Genomic DNA, 16,072 nt, shown 5'->3' with positions numbered 1-16,072 from the left:
TTCAGCTTGCAAGCTTATAATGACAGCACACTTCATTCTTAGGGTGACCTAACTTGTTGCTGCTCTACTATGAGGTACATGTCTCACACGCAGAATGTTTAGTGCAATATCATTGTTTGGTAACACTTCATTCACTATTTATTATATGAGCTGGAATCTTTATTGCACTTTGAGTGTGTTAAAAAGATCTGTGTTTGTGTGTTGGACCGCCGTGTCCTTTAGGACTTTCTTGCTAGTACCGAGTGTTAGGTAGTCTCTTCGGGTGTTCGCCATTATTTTCTTCTTAAAACAGGGAGAGTCCACAGCTGCATTAATTACTTTTGGGAAATACAGAACCTGGCCACCAGGAGGAGGCAAAGACACCCCAGACAAGGGCTTAAATACCTCCCCCACTTCCCTTATCCCCCAGTCATTCTTTGCCTTTCTTCACAGGAGGTTGGCAGAGAAGTGTGAGAAGATAACGGAATAGTCCCTTATGGAGAGTAGTACTCTTCGAGATGGGACGGGAGTTTTACTTAGTCCTGTCAGTCTCTCATTGAGAGCTTGGATGAAATTTGGAGTCCGGAGATGCAGGGAGAGTCTTTCTGCGAAACCATCCCAACTCATATCAACAGCTCCATAAGCAATCAGCGTTGACGAGTTTCGCTGCTTGCTTAATTCACTCAAGTCCATGTCAGAAGCGACGCTACTATCTGTCACACTTGAAGGACTGTGTTACTGTTCCACGGCATAGATTCCGGTAAGATTGTTTCATTTTCTTTTCACTGGGGAATATAATATAATGATAGAATACAGGGTCTCAGTGGGACTCCTTTATCTTTATGGAATCAAGGGTTAATTTCTCCTGAGTGGGGTTATTGAACAGTGGTGGACTTTAATCAAATTTGTTATGTGATTCTGTCTGCTTATGTGTAGTGCTTTTGGGGCTCATGGCTTTTACGGAACGTATGGGTTTTTCAAACTACTCAGTTTCTTGATGGGACTGGCACGCTTTTCCTTGACATGTGGGGCACCTCGTGACCGGGCATAGTCACGTTTTTCCGTATTCTTGACCGAGGCTCGGTGGAGAGGGTCTATTCTCTACTTGTCTGGGTCATAGGAGGTGGTGAGTGCCCCAGCCATTGGGGGTGTGAGGTGCCAGTTATTTTTGTACAAAATTTGACCGGTCAACTTATGGAGGATTCTGATTTTTCTGAGGAGGATTTCTCGGATTCAGATTCTGTTTCATGCTTAGATTGTATGGAGGCCCAGGTAATCCAGCCCAATCAATTATTATTATCCTGCGTACTGCTGAGGCAGGTATTGGAGGTTTTGGATGAATTCAGTCTTTATTGGCCTCCGAATCCTCAGTCTTCTGATGACTAACAGTGCTAGACAAGTGGAGGGATGTGGTTCTTACTCCTGATTGTCTTTTGTTTCTGTATCAAATCCCAGTTCTGAGCTCTTGAGGAATCAGAACTCTGACAGGCTGGCCCTGTTAGTTTCCTATCCTTTTTTGGCGTTCACCTGAGGGTGCTACCTACTTTCTTTTGATCCGGTTAGGATGTGTTTCTTTTTTTTCGGAGCTCGAGAAAATCTCTTCTTCTCTGGGGTTTGATACTAGTGATTTTATGGTCACGATGGTTGTTGCTTCCAGCGGAAGCCAAAAAAAAATAATAATTATTTAAGACAATGTCTTAGAGCTTATTTGTCTATCGCTTGTCTGTTTGTTTAGTCTAGCCCTGCTAGGGTTTAGAACTTTCAGTTAGCCCTTGAACAGTTAGTTTGTACCCTGGTCTGCAGGCTGGTCCTGGTTGGGTACTAGTTCACTCTGTTCTTTTGTGGTTTTAGCATACATTTTTTATCCTGACAACAGGCTGGTCCTGTTTGGTACTAAGTTTGTTTACCTATTGTTAAAGGTTGTTTTTCTTGCTTTCTACAAGTTATAGGCCTTTCTATCATAGGTATCAGGATTGGTATTCATCTTGGTGGGGCCGATGTTGGTCATACTCGATTTAAGTGTTTTATCCCTGCTTTTGCTGGGATTTCGAATTCTGCTATGGCAGTATATTTGTAGTTCCTGATAGACAGGTGCTAGAGTCCTTCCTTCTGGGGAAGGATCAGATGACTGCATGGAGATCTCCAGTACCTGGTGTTGAGGGTGATTATTCCCCCTATTGGCACTCCTTGTGGATCGGATTGTCTGATTTTCAGATCTCTTTCGCCAGTGTTTCTCTCCTCTTTTTTGAGGATTGCTATGCTTTTCACTTCCCCTTGCCTTTGGGGTAGGACATTTGGTTGCAGAGACTAGGTTCTTAGGGACTGTTTTTGCTCTTGCAGTATCCTCTTTTTTTTTTTTTTTTTTTTTTTTTTTTCCTATATACTTGGGGATCTGGGGGATTGTTATGCAGTCTCTCTTTCCATCAACCGATAGGAGTTTTAGGATGCTCGTTCATTCGTTGATTCCTTGAGCTGTAGGTTTTCTGAAGGTTGATCCAGCCTGGATCTTTAGAGACTGTCATATTTTCTCAATCATGGAGTTCTGATCTCTTTTGGGTTCTTCATTTGTCTGCGGACTTTCTGGGTGTTATCTTAGAGGCCTTTTGGGGCTGAGTGGACAATCTCTCTTGTCCTTGGGGCGTTGACAGTCGATTCTAATAGGATTGTTCGATCGCAGTAGAGGGCAAGATCTCTGACTGCTCTGTTTGTGCATCGACCACGTGTCTTGTCTCCCGAGGGATCCTTACTCAGGTTGGGAAGCCTTGCAGTTAGTTCGGGAACCTTCCCTTAGCAGGTAGTTAGTTCTTCCTTATTGGTCAGGGTGTTGTCCTCAACTTACCCGTTTTCTAGTAGGGGGGGAGTTGGTCCGTCCTGCTTTTTGAGTTTTTTCTCTTGTTCCTTTCCAGGAATGTCCTGGTGCAGGTTTGCTAGCTACTCAATTGGCTAGTTACTATGGTTTGACGTTTAGTCTGAGTGCCTATCCGATGGAAGCCTCCGGCTTTCGTTTGTGGTGTAAAGGGATGTTACTAATCCGTTTCTGTTCTGCTCCCGGGTTTTTTTCTGACCTACGGGTGTTCAGTTTCTCTGTGCTAGTTAGCTGTCTATGGTAAGGTAGTCTTGTTCTACCTTTTTGTCCTTTTGTCCTTCTGGGACTTCGGTTCTGATTAGGGCTTTTCATTGTTTCCTTTTTGTATCCATGTAGGAGGTGATCTGGAATTTTTCCTTTCTTTGCTCTCCTCCATTGGTAGAATCTTTCTATGGGAATTTGTCCTCTTGCGGCCTGGTAGCCGCTCTTTTTTGAGTTATGCTTGGGGCTTCTCTCTCTGTTTTGTCCTTGAATATTCAAGGATTGTTTCTGGAGGTTCTTTCATTTATTTGATTTTTCCCTTCTGTTAATTAGGGAGAATGTGATGTGGGAGTTTGTTTGTGGTTTCCCTTGCCATTGTTCATGGAGAGGTTTTTATTTGTGTGCTTCTAGTGAGTTGGACTTTTGTCTCCTTTAGAGGTTTTTGGGCTCAGTGGAGTACAGATTTTAGAGTTATCTCTAACTAGGATCCTTATGGTTCTAATTTATGGGCAGTTACCTTGTCCTCTTTCCATATGTGTGTTCTTCCTGCTTCTGTTGAAGTCGTTTTTTATCGGGATTCCGGGTTGTGTCAGACTGTGGTGCCATCAGAATGGGCCGCCTTCAATGTCCTCTATAAGCTTGGGTATTGATTTCCCAAAACTAATGAATGCAGCTGTGGACTCTCCCTGTTTTAAGAAGAAAAACTTAAATTATGCTTACCTGATAGTTTTCTTTTCTTCTGTACGGGGAGAGTCCATAGCTCCCTGCACGTTTTTTTTGTGGGCAGCCTTTAAATTATTTTTTATTCATTCTTCTGGCACCTTTTTTCACCCTGATATTTCTCCTACTGTTCCTTGTTCCCTTGGCAGAATGAATGGGGGATGAGGGAAGTGGGCGGGAGGTAGGGAGGTATTTAAGCCACAAAAGTAATGAATGTTGCTGTAGACTCTCCCCGTACAGAAGAAAAGAAAATTATCAGGTAAGCATAATTTAAGTTTTTTTGCTTCAGGGCGTGAAGAGACAAAGAGGGCAGCTAAAGAATGCTTGTAGGCAGCGCCTTTTCTAGTTGGCGGGGAACGTGACTGTTTTCTTCGCTTTAGAGTCTAGCTGTGTAACATATTTCCATTCTTCATTTGGAATAAATAAAGAATTTTATTTTTCCCATTTTTATTATGAACTAAGGACATGGAAGTTTCTGTTTTTTTGTCTGTTATGTATTGAAGCACAATTGTTTAATTATGCTTTTCTGTGCTGCTTGCTTAGCGTGACTTTTCTCAGGCAGAGGTAAGTTATTGCCGCTGAACCCAATGTCTCTCAGGTTGTTGCTGTTCAGACGATGCCACAGCATTCTCCTTACACGTCCCAAGCCTCAATGGCATCACATGCAGTGCCCTGCAGTTCCTGGAGGAGTTTGTGTGCCTGCAGAAATTGTTGCACAGATATCTTCAGTGGTATCTGCAGCATTATCTGCTTTTCCTAGATTATGGGAAGACGCAAGAGGAACATGAAAGATTCAGATAGTAAGGTTTCTGTCTCATCTAAAGCTACACAGGTTGTCCTTCCTCATAAGTATGATGAGGAGAATATGCTGGTATCCCCTGAGGGTGAAATCTCAGATTCAGACAGTATAATCCCTTCATCTGATGCTGAAGTAGGAAACTTCAGATTTAAGCTTGAACACCTTCATGTATTGTTAAAGGAGGTTTTGACTACTTTGGAGCGACTCTGATACGCCTGTCGTTGTCAACCCTAAAGAATCTAGTAAACTTTATAAATACTAGAATTCCTCTGTGGAAGTTTTTCCTGCTCCAGACCGTGCTAGGAAAACAGGGTGCATAAAGTAGTAGGGGCCAATTGTACTCTGGCTAGGCTATGAGAACTTCGATCTCTAGAGAGGATAGCTGCTCTTTTCAGGATCAATGGGCTAAGCTGGAGGCTTACATGAAAGAAGTGTGGCATCTTATTGGTGCCACGCCTTGTCTGATTCCATTTTGGTAGGGACTCCTTTGGAGGAGATCCAGAACAGAATTAAGACTCTTAAGCTAACAAATTCTTATATTTCTGCTGCTACCAGGCCAGGTTTTAAGACAGGAGCCAAGATATCTGGCTTCGCTGTGCTAGTCCAAACTTCTGGCACTTCCTGACAAGGGGAAAACTTTGTTTGGTTCTGATCTGACAGAAATATTTCTGATATATGGGTGGAAAAGGTTTTTTTCTACCACAAGACAAGATGATTAGACCTAAGCAGTTTGCCCCCAATCTGGCATCGGACCCATTAGGGGGTTGAATCTCTCTGTCTTCAAACATGGATACGAGATGTCCCAGATAGGCTGCGGACATAGTATCTCAGGGTTACTAAATATAATTCATACCTTTCCTCCCAGAGGCAGGTTCCTCCTCTCAAATTTATCTGCAGACCAGATAACTATGTGGCTTTTTTGAAGTGCATTTGGGACCTCTCTTCTCTGTGAGTGATAGCTCCAGTTTCTGTATGGGAACAGGGTCTAGGATTCTATTCATTCCTGTCCGTGGCTCCTGAAAAAGAGGACATTTTTCGTCCTATTCTAGACCTAAAGTGTCTCAACAAGTTTTCTCAGGGTACCATCCTGGAAAATGGAAATCATTGGTTCCATTTTTCGTTTGGTCCAAGAGGGTTAGTTCATGATGACCATAGACCTGGAGAACGCGTAGTTTCAAGTTCCTGAGATTTTATTTTCTGTCAAACTTTTTTTAGTTTGTGGCTCTTCCCTTTGGCCTTGACACGGCTCTCACAGGGGGTTATTTTGGCAATGATGAGGTTTCTGAGAATTTTTGTGTGCCTTTCCTGGATGTCATACTGGTTCAGGCGCCATCTTTTCACAAGCAAACTTTCATACAAAGATCTTGTTGTCTTTCTTCGTCCCCACGGATGGGAAGTGAATCTGGAAATGAGTTCCCTTGTTCCAGTTACAGGGGTAGTTTTCTTAGGGATCATGATAGCTTCCCTATCTCTGATTCCTTTCGTTTGCCTCTCTCTGCAGTCTACTGTTTGGCCTCCAGTGGCTCAATGTATGGAGGTAATTGGTCTGATGGTCACTTCATTGGAACATCATTCCCTTGGTTCGATTCCATCTGAGAGTTCTGCTGTTATGCATGCTCAGATTGTGGAATGGGGATCATGTGGATCTGTTTCGGAGGATAGATCTAGATCAACATGGGATTTTCTCCCGTAGTGGTTTTCTCAGGACCATCTGTCTCAGGGCATATGTTTCCGGAGACCTTCCTGGGTAATAGTGACCACGGATGCCAGCCTATTGGGCTGGGAACTATGGACTCTGGAGGAGTCTGCTCTCCCTATAACTAATTTTGAGTTGAGCGCGATCTACAATGCTCTGATGACTTGGCCTCAGTTGTCTTTATCCCAGGTTATCAGGTTTTAGTTGGACAGTTTCACCTTAGTGGTTTACATCAACCATCTGGGAGGAACCTGGAGTGGGCAGATGCTCACAATTGCTGTTTATCTACTATCCACTTCCAGGAGTGGATACTGGGAGCGGACTTCTTGAGCAGTCAGACATTTCATTCCGGAGGGTGCTGGAGATGGATCAGATGGCAGTTCGCCCAAACTTCCAAGGTATGTTTAAAGGTCAAGAGATCATCAGACTACCCTGATAGTTTATCTGGCTTTTATTTGGGTTTTTAGTCTGTCTGTTTCCTCAGTTTGCTCTCCTTTCAGGAGTCATTGCTTAGCTCAATGGGAGAGAGCATCAGTAATTTTAATAGTTCCTGTATGGTCTTGCAGGATCTGGTATGCAGACCTAGTGGAGATGTTGTTTCTTCCATCTTGGAGGTTGTCCCTGAGGAAGGACCTTTTAACTCAGGCTCCTTTGCTTTATCCAAATCTCCACTTATCTGTCGCTGTCTGCTTGGAGATTGAACAGTTCTGTCTAAGCAGGGCTTTCTGACTCGGTCATTGAGACCATGATTCAGGCTCAGGTATGGCATAAATACCTTTATTGGTGTGAATCCAAGGGCTACTCTTGGACTAGGGTTAGGATTCCTAGGATCTTTATTTGCTCCATGAAGGTCTGGAGAAAGGTTTAGCAGTTAGTACTCTGAAAGGTTAGATTTCTGCATTGTCTGTTTTGTTTCACAAACGTCTGGCGGATGTGCCAGATGTTCAATCCTTTTGTCAGGACCTGGTCAGAATCAGGCCTGTGTTTAAGTCTGTTGCTCTTTCTTTGCGCTTTAATGTTGTTCTTTAGAGTTTTTCAGCAGGCTTCGTTTGAGCCTTTGCATTCCATAGATATTAAGTTATTATCTTGGAAGGTTTGGTTTCCTTTTGTTATCTCTTCTGCTCAGAGAGTTTCAGAACTCTCGGCTTTGCAGAGCGATTCCCCTTACTTTATCTTTTATGTGGATAAGGCAGTCCTACGGATTAAATTAGGATTTCTTTCTAAAGTGGTTTCTGATTGAAATATTAATCAGGAAATTGTTGTTCCTTCTCTATATCCTAATCCTTCTTCTCATAAGGAACGTCTGTTGCACAACTTGGATTTTGTGCGCACTCTAAAATTCTTCTGCACTGTTTGTTTGTTTCTCTGGAGAGTGTAATGGTCCAAAGGCTACTGCTACTTCTCTTTCCCTCTGGTTGAGATGTATTATTTGTTAGGCTTATGAGACCGCTGGTTATCAACCTCCTAAGAGAATTGCAGCTCATTCCGCAAGTGTCAAATTGAAGCTTCTGTGGAACTTGGTCTTCTCTACATACTTTTTCAAAATTTTACAAATTTGATACTTTTGCCTCGGCTGAGGCTTCTTTTGGGAGTAAGGTTCTTCAAGCAGTGGTGCCTTCTGTTTAGGTCTTCCTGTCTTGTTTTCCCTTCCTAGTCATCTGTGTCCTCTAGCTTGGGTATTGGTTCCCACTAGTAATTGATGATGTTGTGGACTCACCATATCTTAGGAAAGAAAAAAAAATGTATGCGTACCTGATAAATGTATTTCTTTCCGGATATGGTGAGTCCATGACCCCACCCTTAAATTTAAGACCGTTGTTTTTTATTAAACCTCAGGCACCTCTACACCTTTGTGTTATTCCTTTTCCATTTCCCTTCGGTCGAATGACTGGGGATTGTGGGAAGGGGAGTGATACTTAAAGGGACACTGAACCCAATTTTACAATTTTAAGCAACTTTCTAATTTACTCCTATTATCAAATTTTCTTCATTCTCTTGGTATCTTTATTTGGAATGTAAGTTTAGATGCCGGACCATTTTTGGTGAACAACCTGGGTTGTTCTTGCTGACTGGTGAATAAATTCATCCAACAATAAAAAAGTGCTATCCAGAGTTCTGAACCAAAAAAAAACTTAGATGCCTTCTTTTTCAAATAAAGATAGCAAGAGAACAAAGATAAATTGATAAAAGGAGTAAATTAAAAAGTTGCTTAAAATCGCATGCTCTATCTGAATCACGAAAGAAAAAATTTGGGTTCAGTGTCCCTTTAACAGCTTTGCTGTGGTGCTCTTTGCCTCCTCCTGCTGGCCAGGAGAGATATTCCCACTAGTAATTGATGACGTTGTGGACTCACCATATCCATAAATAAATAAATTTATCAGGTAAGCATACATTTTCTTTTTCTATGAATTTGCATAGTGATTTTCTCAGGGGCTTCCACATACATTAAACTATGAAATTACTGTGTTTATAGCATGCAAACTGAGTATGTATATAGATTTGAAATAAAGTTGTGTGAACATCCAGTGTGGCTTTTAAAAAAGATAAATAACTGTAAATAGTTCACTTTACAATGTTCTGCACATAGGGGAATATGTTCTAAGTATTAATTAAAAGATATTCCAATATACAGTTGCATGCAAAAGTTTAGGCACCCCTGACAATTTCCATGATTTTTATTTATAAATAATTGGGTGTTTGGATCAGCAATTAATTTTGATCTATCAGATAACTGAAGGACACAGTAATATTTCAGTAGTGAAATGAGGTTTATTGGATTAACAGAAAAAGTGCAATATGCATCAAAACAAAATTAGACAGGTGCATACATTTGGGCACCCTTGTCATTTTGTTGATTTGAATACCTGTAACTCCCTAGCACTGATTAATTGGAACACACAATTGGTTTGGTGAGCCCATTAAGCCTTGAACTTCATAGACAGGTGCATCCAATCATGAGAAAAGGTATTTAAGGTGCCAATTGCAAGTTGTTGTTCTCTTTGACTCTCCTCTGAAGAGTGGCAACATGGAGCCCTCAAAACAACTCTCAAATGACCTGAAAACAAAGATTGTTCAACATTATGGTTTAGGGGAAGGCTACAAAAAGCTATCACAGAGATTTAAGCTGTCAGTGTCCACTGTGAGGAACATAGTGAGGAAATGGAAGACCACATGCACAGTTCTTAAGTCCAGAAGTAAAATATCGGAGAGGCAAAGGCAAATGATGGTGAAAACAGTCAAAAAAAAGCCCACAGACCACCTCCAAAGACCTAAAACATCATCTTGCTGCAGATGGTGTCACTGTTCATCATTCAACAATTCAGTGTATGGGAGAGTGATGCGGAAGAAGCCTTTTCTGCACACACGCCACAAACAGAGTGGCAAACGCACATTTGGGCAAGTCAGCTTCATTTTGAAAGAAGGTGCTGTGGACTGATGAAATAAAGATTGAGTTATTTGGTCATAACAAGGAGCGTTATGCATGGTGGCAAAAGAACACAGCGTTCCAAGACAAACACTCTAGCCACAGTAAACTTTGGTGGATGTTCCATCATGCTGTGGGGCTGTGTGGCCAGTGCCGGTACTGGGATTCTTCTTAAAGTTGAGGGCCGCATGGATTCCACTCAATATCATCAGATACTTGACAATAATGTTGAAGAATCAGTCACAAAGTTGTAATTACTCCGTATCTGGATATTTCAACAAGACAACGACCCAACACACTGCTAAAAATCTACTCTGGCATTTATGCAGCGGAACAAGTACAATGTTCTGGAATGGCAGTCCCAGTACCCAGACTTGAATATCATTGAAAATCTGTGAGTTGATTTGAAGCGGGCTGTCCATGCTCGGCAACCATCAAACCTAACTGAACTGGAGATGTTTCGCAAGGTGGAATGGTCCAAAATACCTTCATCCAGAATACAGACACTCATTACAGGCTATAGGAAGCGTCTAGACGCTGTTATTTCTGCTAAAGGAGGCTCTACTAAATATTATTACAATATTTCTGTTGGGGTGCCCAAATGTATGCACCTGTCTAATTTTGTTTTGATGCATATTGCACATTTTCTGTTAATCCAATAAACATCATTTCCCTACTGAAATATTATTGTGTCCTTCAGTTATCTGATAGATCAAAATGAAATTGCTGATCCAAACACCCAATTATTTATAAATGAAAATCATGGAAATTGTCAGGGGTGCCTAAACTTTTGCATACGACTGTATATCTCTGTATATCTATACCTATATATAATCATGTGTGTATATATATATATATATATATATATATATATATATATATATATATATATATATATATATATACAAAACACGGAAGGGAACTGCACTCTCATACCGGACCGGGTACACATCCCATGACCCTGCAACATGCTCAGCCCTGGGTGCCACTGGCACTCACAGGAAGCTGTGCTGTCCCCAGAGCCACAAGTAGTTAACCCCAGACAGGTCTGGGTGCAAGAACCATAGGGAAAATTACAAAACAAATTAATACAACACACAGAGAAAACCCAGCACTCACTTACAAGCTCTCAGCTAAGATTTAAAAGCAAAAATGGAAAGGTTAGTCACCGCATCTGGCCAAATGGGACAAGCTCAGGTACCACGTCAAGGTCCTCTCCAATACCTGAGATCCTAAAACAGCCACACAATGCAAGCTTTCAAATCCAAACAAACTGAAAACAAGGGAAGGGTGCACAGGAATATGTAACCACCCTAGACATATACAAAACACAGAAGGGAACTGCACTCTCATACCGGACCGGGTACACATCCCATGACCCTGCAACATGCTCAGCCCTGGGTGCCACTGGCACTCACAGGAAGCTGTGCTGTCCCCAGAGCCACAAGCAGTTAACCCCAGACAGGTCTGGGTGCAAGAACCATAGGGAAAATTACAAAACAAATTAATACAACACACAGAGAAAACCCAGCACTCACTTACAAGCTCTCAGCTAAGATTTAAAAGCAAAAATGGAAAGGTTAGTCACCGCATCTGGCCAAATGGGACAAGCTCAGGTACCACGTCAAGGTCCTCTCCAATACCTGAGACCCTAAAACAGCCACACAATGCAAGCTTTCAAATCCAAACAAACTGAAAACAAGGGAAGGGTGCACAGGAATATGTAACCACCCTAGACATATACAAAACACGGAAGGGAACTGCACTCTCATACCGGACCGGGTACACATCCCATGACCCTGCAACATGCTCAGCCCTGGGTGCCACTGGCATTCACAGGAAGCTGTGCTGTCCCCAGAGCCACAAGCAGTTAACCCCAGACAGGTCTGGGTGCAAGAACCATAGGGAAAATTACAAAACAAATTAATACAACACACAGAGAAAACCCAGCACTCACTTACAAGCTCTCAGCTAAGATTTAAAAGCAAAAATGGAAAGGTTAGTCACCGCATCTGGCCAAATGGGACAAGCTCAGGTACCACGTCAAGGTCCTCTCCAATACCTGAGACCCTAAAACAGCCACACAATGCAAGCTTTCAAATCCAAACAAACTGAAAACAAGGGAAGGGTGCACAGGAATATGTAACCACCCTAGACATATACAAAACACGGAAGGGAACTGCACTCTCATACCGGACCGGGTACACATCCCATGACCCTGCAACATGCTTAGCCCTGGGTGCCACTGGCACTCACAGGAAGCTGTGCTGTCCCCAGAGCCACAAGCAGTTAACCCCAGACAGGTCTGGGTGCAAGAACCATAGGGAAAATTACAAAACAAATTAATACAACACACAGAGAAAACCCAGCACTCACTTACAAGCTCTCAGCTAAGATTTAAAAGCAAAAATGGAAAGGTTAGTCACCGCATCTGGCCAAATGGGACAAGCTCAGGTACCACGTCAAGGTCCTCTCCAATACCTGAGACCCTAAAACAGCCACACAATGCAAGCTTTCAAATCCAAACAAACTGAAAACAAGGGAAGGGTGCACAGGAATATGTAACCACCCTAGACATATACAAAACACGGAAGGGAACTGCACTCTCATACCGGACCGGGTACACATCCCATGACCCTGCAACATGCTTAGCCCTGGGTGCCACTGGCACTCACAGGAAGCTGTGCTGTCCCCAGAGCCACAAGCAGTTAACCCCAGACAGGTCTGGGTGCAAGAACCATAGGGAAAATTACAAAACAAATTAATACAACACACAGAGAAAACCCAGCACTCACTTACAAGCTCTCAGCTAAGATTTAAAAGCAAAAATGGAAAGGTTAGTCACCGCATCTGGCCAAATGGGACAAGCTCAGGTACCACGTTAAGGTCCTCTCCAATACCTGAGACCCTAAAACAGCCACACAATGCAAGCTTTCAAATCCAAACAAACTGAAAACAAGGGAAGGGTGGACAGGAATATGTAACCACCCTAGACATATACAAAACACGGAAGGGAACTGCACTCTCATACCGGACCGGGTACACATCCCATGACCCTGCAACATGCTTAGCCCTGGGTGCCACTGGCACTCACAGGAAGCTGTGCTGTCCCCAGAGCCACAAGCAGTTAACCCCAGACAGGTCTGGGTGCAAGAACCATAGGGAAAATTACAAAACAAATTAATACAACACACAGAGAAAACCCAGCACTCACTTACAAGCTCTCAGCTAAGATTTAAAAGCAAAAATGGAAAGGTTAGTCACCGCATCTGGCCAAATGGGACAAGCTCAGGTACCACGTCAAGGTCCTCTCCAATACCTGAGACCCTAAAACAGCCACACAATGCAAGCTTTCAAATCCAAACAAACTGAAAACAAGGGAAGGGTGCACAGGAATATGTAACCACCCTAGACATATACAAAACACGGAAGGGAACTGCACTCTCATACCGGACCGGGTACACATCCCATAACCCTGCAACATGCTTAGCCCTGGGTGCCACTGGCACTCACAGGAAGCTGTGCTGTCCCCAGAGCCACAAGCAGTTAACCCCAGACAGGTCTGGGTGCAAGAACCATAGGGAAAATTACAAAACAAATTAATACAACACACAGAGAAAACCCAGCACTCACTTACAAGCTCTCAGCTAAGATTTAAAAGCAAAAATGGAAAGGTTAGTCACCGCATCTGGCCAAATGGGACAAGCTCAGGTACCACGTTAAGGTCCTCTCCAATACCTGAGACCCTAAAACAGCCACACAATGCAAGCTTTCAAATCCAAACAAACTGAAAACAAGGGAAGGGTGGACAGGAATATGTAACCACCCTAGACATATACAAAACACGGAAGGGAACTGCACTCTCATACCGGACCGGGTACACATCCCATGACCCTGCAACATGCTTAGCCCTGGGTGCCACTGGCACTCACAGGAAGCTGTGCTGTCCCCAGAGCCACAAGCAGTTAACCCCAGACAGGTCTGGGTGCAAGAACCATAGGGAAAATTACAAAACAAATTAATACAACACACAGAGAAAACCCAGCACTCACTTACAAGCTCTCAGCTAAGATTTAAAAGCAAAAATGGAAAGGTTAGTCACCGCATCTGGCCAAATGGGACAAGCTCAGGTACCACGTCAAGGTCCTCTCCAATACCTGAGACCCTAAAACAGCCACACAATGCAAGCTTTCATATATATATATATATATATATATATATATATATATATATATATAGGTATAGATATATATTGTACCAAAATACCATCAGAGATATGTAGAAATATTTATTTGTGAATAAATAGAACATGTTCTGCTATGTGAAGAACATTGGAATGTGAAATATTTATATTTTCATGCCGGGTTAGCGCACTTGAGAAAATGAGATTGGGTTTGCGCGCAAGTAAATTTGAATGAAACAAAAATTTGGGGTTTCTTGTCCCTCTAACTTTGTGAGCCTTTCTTCTATAAATGTGCATTATAATACATTTTATATGGTGAAAATATTACTTGTCAAAATATTTTAGTTTTAAAATGCTTAGTTAACTGTTGCCATTTTAAATATGAGGGCAAACTTTTTTATTTGTTTTATAGAGAAATTTTACAAGAAATTCAGCGCCTACGACTGGAACATGAGCAGGCCTCACAGCCCACTCCAGAGAAGGCCCAACAGAACCCCACTCTGCTGGCAGAGCTCCGACTGCTGCGGTGAGTTATTCCACGCTATCAGCTAGACAAATACACAGATAAATACAGCATCATTTCAGGGTACTGAATAAGCGCTATATAAAGAACACGTTCTTCTTCCGCCATGGGCCTGGCCAAAACATTCCCTGTAGTGCACATGAAAGCATGATATTTACATCTATTGTACTCCTCTGTCTGAGATGCTTTTATGCATAGGAGAGAGCATTAATTAACCATGTTTTAGTTTGCATGAAAAAGGTTAAAGGGACAGTCTACTTGAGAATTGTTATTGTGTAAAAAGATAGATAATCCCTTTATTACCCATTCCACAGTTTTGCATAACCAACACATTTATATTAATATACTTTTTACATCTGTGATTACCTTGTATCTAAGCCTCTGCAGACTGCTCCTTATCTCAGTGTTTTTTACAATCTTGCATTTTAGCAAATTAGTGCTGTTTTATGTATATAACCATTATCATTATACATGGGAGTGAGCACAATGCTATCTATACAGCACACATGACTTAGCAATGTTTGGCTGTGTGCGAGATTTAAAAAGCTAATTAAAAGCACTGAGATAAGAGGAGGCATGCATGGGCTTAGAAATAGGCAAACTTAGAGGTTATTAATATAACTATTTAGATTGTGCAAAGCTGGTGAATGGGTAGTAAAGACGTTATCTGTCTTTTTAAACAATAATAAATCAAGTAGACTGTCCCTTTAAAGGGACACAGAACCCACATTTTTTTCTTTTGTGATTCAGATAGAGCATGCAATTTTAAGCAACTTTGTAATTTACTCTTATCAAATTGTCTTCATTCTCTTGCTATCTTTATTTGAAAAAACAGGCATCCGAGCTAAGGAGCTAGACAATTTTTGGTTCAGACTCTGGACAGCTTTTGTTTATTGGTGGGTGAATTTATCCACCAATCGGCAAGAACAACACAGGTTGTTCACCAAAAATGGGCCGGCATCTAAACTTACATTTGTGCTTTTCAAATAAAGATACCAAGAGAATGAAGAAAATGTGATAATAGGAGTAAATTAGAAAGTTGCTTAAAATTGCATGCTCTACCTGAATCACGAATAGAAAACATTTTGGTTCAGTGTCCCTTTAAGTTAGTGCTGAACCAGTTTACACCCCTGTGCTAGAGCTGCTTTTAGTTCTTTTGACACTCACTGTATTTGTACAGTTTTGTTTTTTGGAGGGTTAGTAGACCAAGCACTTTTAGCAGCTAACTTAAGGTTGCAGAAATAGAGAAATCTTAAAAAAAATACACTTATGTGTCACTTTCTATGGCAAACAGCAGCACGAGATCAAACGCACGTTTTATGGTCTCACAATTATCACCACCTCCCAAAAACACAAAAGCACAGGACTGTAAGCCTATACTGTGCAGCAAGGATTAATGACTGAAAATCATGTGATTTGTGCAGGAAATAATAGGTATAAAATAAAGATTTGTAGCCTTCAAAACACTTATTTCTCATGCAAAAATATCTCATGCTTTTTTTAGATGCATACAAATAAGAAAAATATAAAATGGTCTGTGTTAATTCTACAGATCTAGGGCCCTATTTATTAATCTGGGGATTCAGGTTCCGGGCCTCATCGTTTGAGATTTGCACGAGCAGATCTGAAACTTTAGTCAAAGGGACATCAAATACAAACTGTAGGCTACAGGATAATGAAC

The 16,072-nt window shown here is 41.8% G+C and overlaps 1 protein-coding gene across 1 annotated transcript in view; it reads left to right on the top strand.

Annotated features, from left to right (window-relative positions):
• The window catches only part of DTNB (dystrobrevin beta), a 983,126-nt gene that overhangs the window by 771,607 nt on the left and 195,447 nt on the right, over positions 1 to 16,072 (top strand). Inside the window, exon 15 of the mRNA XM_053709466.1 lies at positions 14,281 to 14,394. Coding sequence (XP_053565441.1) covers positions 14,281 to 14,394 — 114 coding nt within the window. The remainder of the gene's footprint in view (positions 1 to 14,280; positions 14,395 to 16,072) is intronic.

This window comes from Bombina bombina, chromosome 4 (genome assembly GCF_027579735.1).
Source record: "Bombina bombina isolate aBomBom1 chromosome 4, aBomBom1.pri, whole genome shotgun sequence".
Classification (NCBI taxonomy): Eukaryota; Metazoa; Chordata; class Amphibia; order Anura; family Bombinatoridae; genus Bombina; species Bombina bombina.
The sequence above is the reverse complement of the archived record's forward strand: the minus strand, read 5'-3'. Positions and strand labels throughout refer to the sequence as shown.